General features: G+C 46.5%; 1 protein-coding gene across 3 annotated transcripts in view; it reads right to left on the bottom strand.

Annotated features, from left to right (window-relative positions):
* The window catches only part of RGS6 (regulator of G protein signaling 6), a 288,338-nt gene that overhangs the window by 12,253 nt on the left and 263,074 nt on the right, over window positions 1–13,011 (bottom strand). For 2 of the 3 annotated variants that reach the window (XM_074867960.1, XM_074867961.1), the window contains exon 17: window positions 7,673–7,726. The exons of the other annotated variant lie outside the window; for it this stretch is intronic. In XM_074867960.1, the coding sequence (XP_074724061.1) occupies window positions 7,673–7,726 (54 nt within the window). The remainder of the gene's footprint in view (window positions 1–7,672; window positions 7,727–13,011) is intronic. 3 annotated transcript variants of the gene reach the window in all.

The raw sequence follows: 13,011 nt of genomic DNA on the forward strand, positions 1-13,011 counted from the left end.
TGGCTTAAACCTTTGTCTTTATTATATTGCACGTCATGAATACTTTCCATGCCTTCAAATGCTGTTATCTATTTATGCAAGCTGGTAGAGCTGGGAAAGTGAAAAACTGGGAAAGCTGGTAAGTATATGACATTTCTATGAGATTATCAAGAAACCAGTTAAAAAGAGAGCCCCGATGATATCAGGCAGCAATTCTTTCTGCAGCCTTATGCCTTCTTCACTGTGTTCATGGTTAGTATTTGTAATACATCACAGTGACACACAGCTGTGCAAAATATCAGCCAGTTCACCTGAGAAAGATAAGATCCCATCAACACATTTCATGCATGTGACACCATACTCATTAATTAAGAATAGGATCAGGACAGTTTGAGTGTGAGTTGGACTCTGATCCAACAGCAGACAAACCCAGAGGACATAAAAACCAGCACGAGGCAGTAGCAGTGGCCAAGGGATGAAGCTGAGGATCAGGAAGATGGGAAGTGGCAGCAGGGAAGAACAACGGTAACAACACGGAACTGGAAGAGAATGCTGACAGCATCTAGGAAGGGACAGCCAGGCAAGCAGGGTAGACATGAAGGCTTTCATAGCTGTATAATGAAAATGAATACATACATGTGGAACTGAAACTAAATGTGGGAGTTTGGGTTTCACTGGGTACTGAACTGGGATGCACTTACAGTCCTGAGCCAAGGTTAGTTCGATACAAAATAGCCAAAAGATACCAGAAAGCTAAAGCAAAGGAAATGCTATCATGAAAATGCTTGTTTGCACCACTGCAAGGAGGAGGAGGGTGTTTAGGCTCCAGACAGAAAGCATCCTGGCCACTGAGCAGGACAACTATGTCAAATACAAAATCTCCAGTCCTATTTTCATTCCTGGAAAAGTCATCCTTGCATGAGAAACCAAGGTGGGACACTGTCTCCACAGTCATTAAGGATGTAATGTGGGACTTTGACTACAATGCTTTGTATGCTACAGAGCATACAAACCCACCCTGCTGCTGTTAACACCAGGACTACAGCGGCTCCTGCTTACCAGGTTCTGCCTTCTGCCTACTGCAGCTCTGCGTCCGATGGTTAATGAAGCTGGGCCAGTCTTTCGATTCAGTTATTCACCTATGTCTGGGAACTGAGACAATCTTCAGTGTTCATTGACTTGCTGTCCCGTACAAAATGTTTCATCCATAATTATATTCTTAATCTACAGTCTACTTCCCACGCAGCTCAAACACAGGCCACCTCTTCCTTCATCTTACTCTCTTTCTGCACCGAGTTGAATTTACCACTTGGAAAAGCTCCTGGTTTCTTCATACCTGACTCCTCAATACATTTCACACCACATCTCTTCTATCTGATGTCCTCTATTATGCTGACTTTAAAATAAATGTCCTGAGTCTTTTAGTCTCACTACATAACAGGAGGGCTCCTTTTTCCATTAAGTATTACACTCTTTACAGACTGTAACGGTGAAAGATAAAGTACAGTCTGTAGCATACCATGTGCAAGCATAGGCTGTAGGCAGCCACAGCAGGCCTGCACATGTCACACCTCCACATATACTGTGCTGGACCACTACAGTTTGAGGAAGAAGGCAGGGAAAACACAGGAAAAGGGATTTCCCACAGACTCCAATATCCAGCCAAAAGCCTGGCATTTGCAGCTTCACCCCCGAGTCTGCAGCACTCTCTGGCTGAGGCCGTTCGGTTTGCCTGGTCCTGCCGTTGCTTAGGCTCAGTTTCACAAGGGGCTCTGGCCAGCAAATGCCTCTTGCTTCTCCCAGGTTGTGCAACTCTTCTCTCCGTCCTCACGCAGTGGAAAAGATGCACAAAAGCTTCTTTACCTTCTTCAGGTAAAGAGCTTTTTCAGTCCAGGAATGTAACGACTAACAGTGTACCACATCAGTTGGTTCAGACAGAAGTTGTAAAAACTCTGAATAAACAATATATTACTGGTCTGGCTACTCTCTTGTCCTTTAAAGCATGAAGATTGAGAACTCTGATCCTCTCAAAAGCTGTACGTGTGTGTGCACCTTTTGTTCTTAAAGAAATGTCAGCTGGGAATAAAAGGCAGAGATCTAATCAGCATTGGGTCACCACCTCCATATTGAGTCAGAAAATTTAATACCAGTCTTCTTACAGGGGAAATTCCTTCCTTGGAATATAGAAATTTTAGGAAAGTTTGAATTCAAGTCTGAGTATCATGGCCCAGGCTTATCTAAATTACCGGCCGAGGCTGGTATCCATAGGTTTAATCCCTGTTATTGCTGGAGTAACCATTGCTGCTTTTAGAGATAATACTCAAGATGCTGCAAGATGCAACAAAGGAATCCCCTCCTGTTTCCCCCTTTATTAAATGTAAATGGACACCAACACAAGTTAGGCAGAGACTTGGTAGCTTCCTTTGCGAGACAAAAGCAGCAGTGGTTTCTCTAAATGTACTCATTAAAATATATTTTCCTTCTACTCTTGGCTCTGAAGGATCATCTCGGCTTATGAGAACTAAGCTTCTGTCTATCTGATTATTAAACCATTTCTAAAGCAGATGGGAAACTACAGTGGTTTAAACAGCTAGGCTGAGACTGCATGGCTAAAAATAGTATAGCAGGCTCCTTTTAATTAGTAAGATGATCAAATATGACAGAAGAGAGAGATGTAGATATATGGATTTGTGTGTATGTGTGTCTTTAAAATTAAGTTATTACCTCAATACCAGGTATTATTTATAACATATATGATACATGATGTCTGATTTTTATGATGTCATTTATCTTCACTTGGGAGAGGAGACAGGCTAACTCTGCTTTCATAATGTCAATTCTTGCTGGAATCAAAAGGAAAATTGTAATAAGATAAACCTGCCACCATGCGCAGTGCCATCATTTTTTAAATGAGGTGGATTAGTAAGTGCTCTGATGCAACAGACTGTCAGATTCGCCACTCCCTGAGATTGGCCCTTCCCCAGGGTCCCTGAGGAGAGCACAGAAGAGCCAGTCTAACTTCATACCTGCGATTTCAGGGCATGGGAGCCCAGCATAGGGCTGTAGGGGTCAGGGACCATGATGTCTATCCTACCACTGTGCTGCCCACATATTTTTGAGGACTCTTCAAAACCTGAACAGGAGAGAAAAGAAATCTGCTGCCCCTCTGCTGGGCACGCCAACGCGTGCCCTGTAATGATCTGCTCCATCGTGCGGACATGGCCCTTTGGTGTTCACCAGATGACTGATGACCGTGATGCTTGGTCCTGGGACCACACAGCTGCTTCCCAGGCTGTGGTGGGAGGCTGCCATGAAGCACGCACAGATGCCGCAGCTGCAGGCTTCAGGGAGGTAAGCTGAGGAGGTTGAGGATGTCTGGCACGTTGGGCGCTGGGTCAGACAGACGTCCCCTTGCTCCAAGAGGAACCCAGACAGGGAGACACTGCAAACTATGCCCTTTGCTACACAAGGACCTGACCAGTGGTGGGTACAACCCCCTTCTTGGCCACTACACAAAGGTATCAGCTTTGAAAGGACTTGGAAGTAAATGGTGAACCCTCCCCACAGTGAGAATTCTCCTGGCAAAATCTGGCTGTCAGTGTCCTGCTTAATGCAGACCATATAGCACCTGACTTCCAGAAAGATCTGGTGCAACAACTTGGTGCATTCATTAGTCATGAGCTGCCTTCTCCTGGTCAAAAGTACCAAGGCAAGGAAGATGAGACAGTGGGTCTTGTAGGAATTGAAGAGTGATATGAAAAAAAGAATAAATCTGTAAACCCCTGTTCTTTCTTATTCCCCACTGATTCCCTTGAATGTGGCAAGCCTCTGGCTGGTTAGCAGAGCTCCATGGTGACTTTCTAAAGGATGTCAAATAGTCTGGGGTTAATCTCTGTCTCCTGGGTTGTGACTCTGAGATAAGCAGGAGCCCTGCGGGTAAGATGACTTCCACTTGCTCCAAGTCTGTGCTCCCAAAGCCAAGCTGTACAGCTTTCCACCCAGTGCAGGAGAGCAATTCAGAAGCACTGAAATTTAACCCAACTAAGAGACAAAATGCCTGCAACACTGTTTGCAGTTTGTTGACAAAGCTTTACTGTTTCTTTTTCTGAAGTGTTGTATTTTTTTCCTGTCTTTCTCAAACAAGAGATGGTGAGATCTAAGCACCTAGTACAAGCAAACCTAGAGAGTCTGACTTTTCACTCAAGTGAAGACTCACTGTCTAAGGAGCTGGGCATGTCTGCATTCTGACTACAAATAGGCCTTCTCTGGTGTGGAAAGCACCCCTGTAAGTACAGCATCATGAGCAAGGAAGGGGTCATGAACCTCCACCTCCACGCTCCTGCTCTGGCTCTATGCCACCTACACTGTTAGTGGAACTAAGTTCCCCAAATTTGAGTACAGCGATGCAAAAGGAAACATCACTAGATATACGTCTTCCCTCTGTTGCTTATCACAGCTGAAAAATTATAGCAAATTCAATCAATAGTAACTGCTCTATTTGAAGAAATAATGAGGAAACAATGACTTTTGGGGGAGGTTCTCAATAGGCCTGAAGTGCCAAAGTACTACAGGGAACAATAACTGATTGATGCTGGGAGAGAATTTGCTCTGTATTTTAAAACACATTTTAAATATTCTTATGACCTTACTAATCATGGTGATGCAGAGGCCACTTTATTCCCCACTGTAAGTGTCTTTGAGCTATTCCTCAACTAAAAATTTTCCTGATATTTCTGCTAAATGACAAATGTCTTCGGTAAAACTGTGTTCTTGAAATCCGTATTTAAATCTTGAAATTCAAATGCAATTAAAATTCATGTTTTTGCCCAAAAACAAAGTTCTGGAGGTCTACCCCAAGTTTTGCATCATGTTTCCAGTTCCTGTAGCTTTGGCAGGGATTCCCGGTGAGTGCGAAGGCTGTGGGGCACATCTGGATGGGCAGGGCCTGCCAGGCTGGCTCGGACCTCCAGGAGCTGCCCCAGTGGGCAGCGTATCGGCCAAAGTGCCCAGGGCCTGGAGCACGGGCTCCCACGGTAAGGTCAAGCCTTCAAGGACCTCAATTCAATCATTTCCCAAAATGCTGGGTCACATGCCACAGTCAAATCTGGAAATTTCCCTGGGGGTCTACTGTGCCCTCCCGGTGCCAGACAGAGCAGCATGGTCTAGAGGTGGCCCAGGTCCATGGGCAGTTTATAGTACAGCCAGTCTGGGAGCCACTACTTCATCTCAGTGATGGCTCTGTAAGGCAAATAAACTTCTAGCCCTGGTTGTTTTGAATGTTCCTCTTACAGCCATCACTAGAAATGTGACCTCATATTATTCTGTTTGCAAAATAGGTTTAGGGCTCCCCCCTGAAGAGAGATGAGCACTGGGGCTCTGTTCCAGCCAAACCTTAAGCATATGCTTAACTTCAGCACGCCTGTGCATGGTCAGCTTGAATATGTGATCCTGTAATGAGCAATCACTAAAGCATAGTGGAGCTCTGGGAACGAGGGCTGCTGTATTGCTCTAATCCTACGCAGTCGGGGAACTGCAGTGCAATTTGGAGAACTAGAGCATGCAGAATTAACTTCATCTTAATTTAGTCCCCTGAGTAGGCCATAAAGTTACCACTTTGGTAATGCTGTCCTCTGAGGACATTATGACATGCCAACACAGTTTTCTCATCTGATGGTAGTGACAAACTGCCATAATGCAAAGTATAAAAAATTCAGACCCTTCCTAGTTCTGGTAGCTACCATGCCATCAGAGGATGACATTTTATATCTGTATTAAGAAAAATGAAAGAAAATATTTACAGTATGCTAGCCAGTAAGACAAAGATGAACTAAAGTGCTGACCAATCTACAACTATTTTCTTTACAGGAACTTACATGATAATTCTACCATCCCAAACTGAGCTTGTCAAGTTACCTTTCAAATCAAATGCAAGACAGAAAAATCCATCCTTGGCTGTGTTACTGTAAACCCAGCCAGTCTTGTAAAGTGAGAGTTACTCTTTCGTGTATTTGGCAAATCTGGGAGCAGAATTTAACCACTCGGTGTAAATATTTCTGCATAGTTTGTTTGAAAAAATCTTGCCTACTCCTTTTTCTGGCAGACTCTTAGAAAGTAGTAAATATGCAGATGGGCATAGTGATATATTTTGTATCAACATATTTTAAATGTGTGCATATGCATTAGCTATATAAATACATTCCCCAGGAAGTCTGCCAGTGGATATACTACAAAGCTCTGCGTGTTACATTTGGGTTTGCTTGTGCAGAAGCATGGCAGCATCAGAAAGAACCCTCTAGGCTTATTTGCTCTATGACAGCTCACACTTACCTGTGCAGTATCCCCTTTTCTATCTGTATGTACAAATATTTTATATTGATATGCCATGTGTATGTATATAGTGTATATATAAATACACATACATACATACACACACGAATGCAAGCATATATATTGTATATACACATAGTCCAATGCCTTCATTACAAAGCTGTTATAAAGCCACAAGAAGGTCTGTGAACTTTCTACGAAATATTGTTCTGTACAGTAGCTTCTATGGGAATCACCTGCGTGATGACTCTCTGCTGACCCAGTATCACCTTACAACTAATGATGGGCGATACATGCAGACCGTAGCAGTATGCCAAAACCGTAAGATATATCAAGTCAAAGTGTACGTAATACTGAACAACACAAGAGTAATTCCCCACTGACCCAGTTGCTGCATCTTCAGCTCTAGCCCTGTGCTTGCCCTGTGCCACCCCATGCACATGGCCTGTCCCCCTGTGCTGCCCAGTATCCCTGCTCCTCCACCCCACCTGCAGCATCTGCCTCTGGCCCTGCCCCCTCTTCCTGCTCTTCCCTGGTTCTAGAAAATCTGCTGCACTCGCAGACCCCTGAAAGCACGTGGGACGAGTGGGTCTTGCCCAAACTCTGGGGTCCTGCCCTGGGGGCTGGAGAGAAGCAGCCCCGGCCGGTGCCCAACACCTCCCTGTGCTGCAGCATCCCTTCGCAGCCAGACCAGCTTCCCCCACTGGAAGGACTGGCTGGAGGCTGGAGACTGGCAAAGGACAAGAGAGGAGAGGACATCTGTCCGCTGCCCTTGAGATCCCACCGTCCCCTTATCTAAAAGGTTTAACAGTGTCATGTTTCTTGCTGTTACTGTGCTCCTTCTCCGGTATCGGTATCACAAACAAGTCAAAGGGTATCGCCCATCACTATTTACACGAGCACTGACAGACGGGGCAACGGAAGAAGCAGCTGCAGTGTTGTGGGTGGATATGTACGTGTATATACATACGGTATCGTTAACCATGCACTACATAACCACACGGATATTGTTGCAATGGTGCTATGAGAACCATGCTCTTCTACTTCATTGCACAAGGAAAAGACATAACAAATACCGCAGTGGGAACACAGCAAAAAGACAACCTTGCGTTCAATTCTAGACAAAAATCAATTTGCTTTTGCAGTGATGATAAGCTAGAATGAGCATTATGGAATTTTGCTTCCCGCTTCCCCCCCCCCACCTTCTGTAGAGCTACTGTTTAGATGAGCTACAGTATTAAAAGAGAAGCTGCAAAGATGCTAGCTGAAAAAATAAAGGATGAAATAAAAAGTCAAGCATCCACATTCCCCCCAACTAAAAATGAAGTTCTGAGGAAAGGGAGGAGGGAAAAGAAAAGGAACTTACCACACTGCGAGTGAACTTTTCTAGAGAAGTTCTACGACCTTGCTCATTCTCTGGCTTAACAGGGAAAAAAGTGGGGAGAAAAAAATACAGAAAAAAACCCTTCAGCTTAAATGCAGTTTTTCTTAACAGCAGCAAAATATAAGGAAGCAGCAAGGGGGAAAGTTGTAAGAAAAATTTAAAAAGCAGAAATCAATGTTTGCAACAGCAAACATAAAAAACTAAAACCCCTTAAAGGATGAGAGACATCACTACTTTTACTCTCGGAGAATGTCACCTTTTCTCCTGTGAGTTTTTTGAACGGTTCAAACAGGTCTGTGCATCTCTGCGTCTCACAGCTATTGGTATTGATCTCTTGTTCATTGAATTTTCCTTCTGTGGCTGTTTGAGCTGGGACCTCTGGTTCTGGTTAACATCTGCCAAACAGCTGATTGGAGGCTCCCATCTACTTGCTTAGAGAGATGAAAAAAACCACAGTAACTTTTACAATATTAAAAAGCAATGTGTGAGTGAATACAGCGCTGGACGAAAACCACCACTGAACTCATTGCCAGGGAACCTACACTCCTCTATTTATCCAGAGGGTAGAAGCACATTTCCAGTAAGTTTGGCTACACTGAAACACAAGACAGCATACAGAAAGATACAGGCAGACTTGAGGCACTGGTATTTTTTTCTCTGGAGTACAGGACTATTCATATGCAAGAAGACATTCAGCTTCACTGCGAGAAGACAAGCGTGTGTACCATGGCTTTATTAACGTATCCCTGAGAAGGTTGCTCACTGCAGCACTTCATTCATTTGGCACAAGGGAGATCTAATTGTCACTAACAAGGAAGAACTAAATAATTTATTGGCATGTTTGCTGGAATATCTAAGAGAAGAAAATTGTTATGGAGAAGAGAAGAAACTAAATAATATGAAGGAAAGCTCATTGCAGTCAGAAGGCTGTGGGCACTGCTGATTTCCAGGAGAGAAACTTATTTTACTGTGGTGGGACAGCAAAATGGAGGTGATAAGATGGAAGTAAAACTTCAGCCAAGGGAATAAGGAGCTACATATAAGGGAAAGCCACAGTAATGATGGTGCATGACAGTGCACCAGAGACAAGCATTTCACTGGAGGTGCTCATCAGAGGCACCTGCCTGCCATATCATAGGCCACAGATTCAGCTGCAGTAACAACCTCCAGGCCAAAGCACCCATGCAAAAACCAGACCGGGAAGATGTAAGGAAGTCAAAAGCATATCAGATAAATTGGATGAGAACTTGTGTAGGTGACTCCAGGCAAAGCCTTCTGATTCTTCTGCATGTTCATCACAGCTGCCATAACCAGCAGCTCTCTGATGTCTACAGGGTTAGTCTGAAGCATCCTAGGCAGAGAGGGGGCTGATCCTCCCTGCTGCATCGCCAGAGGTGAGAGCAGAACATAAGGCCCTTTTAAGACAAGCAATAGTCTCTGTCCAGAAGAGTCAAGCAACCTCCCCATTATAACCATTTGAGGAAGTCACACCCTCAGCTCTGATGTCCCAAAAGTGGTATCAAAAGTGAAAGCTAGAGGCACGCAGTTTTAGCCAACACTGAGGATGACGCCAAGGCCTCAGAGCGCATACCAAGCAACAAAGCACACCTCCTGGCTGGCAGGGAGGCTGTAACGTACCCAGTCCATTGCTTCCCAAAGGAGTATTTAACATGCACTAACCCCGGGGTTAGCTCTCTCTCCCTGCATGTGAGAGGAGAGGAAAGGGAAAAGAAACGTCAGCCTCCCTCTTCTGCTGAGTGCAACAGCAGTGCAAGTGCTCAGAGCACCACAGACCCCCTCCTTGAAGGAGCCTCAGAGGAGTCCCTGCACCCCAAGGCAGCAGAGGTGACAGAGAGAGGCTGCAGCGCTGCCGCCCTGGCTGAGCACCTCACGACGAGCAGGATTGAGGACAGCAGCGCGCAGCCACGCACTGGCCTCCGTGCTGGCCTCCTGCAGGGGCAGCAAGACCCACCGGCAGCCAAATTAAAGGCACAATTTCATCCAGGAGAAGAAATACCTAGACAAAAGACAGACTGTTCTGCAAGGCTCCCTAGGGGAGCAAGGCACTTGGAGTCTGCAGCATCACATTGCTGCGGGCTGGAAAATCAGTGTCTGGCCCAACTGCATTTTGGAGTGGAGCTTTGGTGTGCACTGCGGGCAAAGGAGAGCAAGCTGCTGAAAACAGGCCACACTGTGTCCCTGCACTTGCCGTCAAACTTTAGTGTCTCTGGTTTAGCTACCAGCAAGGTGATGCAGCTTCCCACCCAGCAGGAAGGCAGGATGGTGGTTTCCAAAGATGATGTGCACCTTGTTGGGGTGCTGAGAGCTCGTCTAGCACAGGGTGACACACACAAGGCTGCTTCCCTACCACGGCTGAAGACACGCGTGGGGAAGCAGACACAGAGAGCACCAACGGTGTCCCACAGAAGTGCCTTGCAAGCACAGGCTGCAGCAACCCTCCACATTTGGCACAGGGACGGCAGGCTGGGACCAGCTGGATGCGTGGAAAGCTCATCCCCACAGCATCCAGCTCTGAGTCAAAGCATGACATTTTCTAGTAAAATAAAAAGCAGCTGAGGCAGGCTGGCTGCAGAGTGATGAGGCAGCTTGAGCAGTTTTAATGGCAGTGGGTGTGGGTGCTGGCTGTATGGCTCTCCGGCTCTTCCCGCCTGCTTGCCTGCAGACCGTGCGGCTGGCAGCCCGCTGCGGAGGTAACCGCCTGCCTGCATCCCTCCAGCACGGCACCGAGGCGTGGAGGCTGCCTTGCACAGGAGAGGAAGGAAATTTAAAAATAACAAAGTGGAAGAAGAAGAAAATAAAAGAGACTGAATCAGACATTTCTCGGTCCCGTGAACAGATCTGGGGTCCTGCACAGGGAGTGTCTGACAAGGCTGCGGACCTCAGAGCCATGCCTGCTGCAGCACCACAGCAGCGTTTGTACAAACACACACTGCAAGTGCAAAGGGCAAAGGCAGAGAAACACATGTGCGTGCCAGGTCAAGCAGTCCTCCTAGGTGCAAGAAAGGCCATCTTTGCCAGTAAATACACCAACAGATTCTACCAGCTAATGGCAGAGGACACATGCAATTGGATAAAATATGAAACAACCACCCCCGCTGCAGATGAAAATCTCTCAGTCCAGGTAGGTGCAGGAAAACAGATCTCACCACTTAGGAACCGTTCACTAATTATTGACGGTCTCCTCCAAATTTTCCTTTTTTTTCATGATTCATTATTTAGCCAGCCATCCCGATTTTAAGTTCCTTTGTGTAGATTCTGCTGGCACAGAGCAGTGTAAGTAGAAAAAAACTTATGAAAACCAGCTGACACTGATTATTAAAAGTAATTATGAGAAAATTGCTCAGCATCTTTACAACATACAAGCCAAGTCCTGCCACTGATTCAAACTGGTCATGCGTGACTTGATGGGACCGAGACGGGCACAGAATCGGCAGTAGGAACCTTCCTGGACAATACAGAGCAGATGGGACAGGGGGCCTGGATAAAAGCAATGGTTCAAAAGGTGTGTGCTGAAAAGGGAGCCTGTCCCTCATGGCATGAAGCTCCTAGCCATTGCCTTGCTAACCCTTTTTGCCAGGGATGTGAAAAGGGGTAGGGAAATACATCCAAATGCTTGGTCTTCTGAACTACAGGTCTGCAAAAACCTCTCCCTCCCTCCCTCTCTCCATCCCAGGATTCATTTTGTTGGCTATTGAATCCTTTTTTTGGCATGAGACTTTAGGGCTTAGGGTGGGGTGGGGTTTTTTTGAACTTTAACTTGATGGAAACCATGTGTTCCAGAGGGAATGGCGTCAGACAAAAATAAAGGATAATCCCTTCCCTGACCCTGGCTCAGGAAAAGGCCAGGAGCAGGTCCTGGGCTTCTCAGGCAGTCATGTCCACCTGTCCAAAGTGAGAAAGCAAAGGGCATGTACAGTGCTACCAAATGGCTGGAACAGTATTTTGCATCTGTTTTGTGTCCATTTGTATAGGACCACAGAGAACTCGTCCTTCTCTGAACCAGCTGGAGAGGAAAACAATGTTCTAAACCAAGCAAATACCAACCTGCTCTTCTCCCCGTGTGATGGGGCTCACTCCCGTGGCTTCGCAGCATGTCTGCACTGCAGCTGTAGCCACCTTTCCGGGCTGCTCCCCTGCCTGTGGGCAGGGCCTGATGGCGGGAAGGCACCCCGTGCCAGGCTGACATGAACGCCAGTGCCATGACAGCTTGGCTGCCGTTTCAGCTAACGCGGAGATACCCACCAATGTCACCGTTTCACCTTTATGGGAAGTAACGGAAAGTGCCTTGAGGTCTTTTCTGTTCCTTTCTCTCTCTTATCCTCAAAAATAACTAGCAGAGCACGTGTCTGGATGCTCCTTCATCGTTAACAAACCTCCTGTGCACCCCCATGCCCCTCCATGGTGCACTAACTCATCTATGCTGCTCTTTCCCCAGGGAGTAAACCCCTGTTTTGCAGCCGAGTCACCCAGCCCAAACGCTTCTTTGCTTTGAGCGAGGAGGTTTGTCACAGCATTCATTCTGACATGAGGCTCGCTGCCATCTAAGGATGTCCAGCCACCATTTTGGCTACTATGGAGGAGGGCTGGGGAGCAGTGCGGTGGTGATTACCTGCTGTAATGTAGCCTGCAGTAATGTGCCTATCAGCAGAAATAGGAGCAGATCAACACTTGACTCTGCACAGCACAAGTGGGGCATGTTACATAGATACACAAATAAAACGTGATGAGTCGGTCGGGGATCTCAGCACCATCCAGCTCTTCGCTGCTGAGCCAGCTGCTTTCAGCAGGCCTGTGATTTCTACCTGCTGCAGGGGGAGGCTGAGCATGGAGCACAGAGCTCGAACTGGGCCAGGCATACAGGCATTCCTCCTGAGGACAAGGCTCTGCCCTCTCATCCCTCCTCTTCTCCAGCCTGGCAGGGGAGGAGGACTTCTGTGCAAGGCAGGGAGCTACACTCAGCTTTCCCCCTCTGCAGCTCACTGCTTCCAATCACACCCTTGCTGGAGGCCAACCTCATGTTCCCCGCTGAGCACCATGAATCTGCAGGATTGAGGCCAATAATACTGTGGTTATTTGTAATAATGAGACTGGGAAGAACGGAGGAAAAAAATCTAGAATGGATTAACAAAGTATGTATGCCTGGTCTGTACGCGGCCTATGTCCACTGTCTTGCATCAGTTAGTGGTGTGAACAATATGTTCCTTTTATCCTCCCTGGTCCCCATCATAATTCTGTCATTGTATCTCAGTCCCGACCCATAACTTCTCCTCCCTCCCTCCCCTCCATTACTGCACTCCCAG

Source organism: Strix uralensis, chromosome 4 (genome assembly GCF_047716275.1).
Source record: "Strix uralensis isolate ZFMK-TIS-50842 chromosome 4, bStrUra1, whole genome shotgun sequence".
Classification (NCBI taxonomy): Eukaryota; Metazoa; Chordata; class Aves; order Strigiformes; family Strigidae; genus Strix; species Strix uralensis.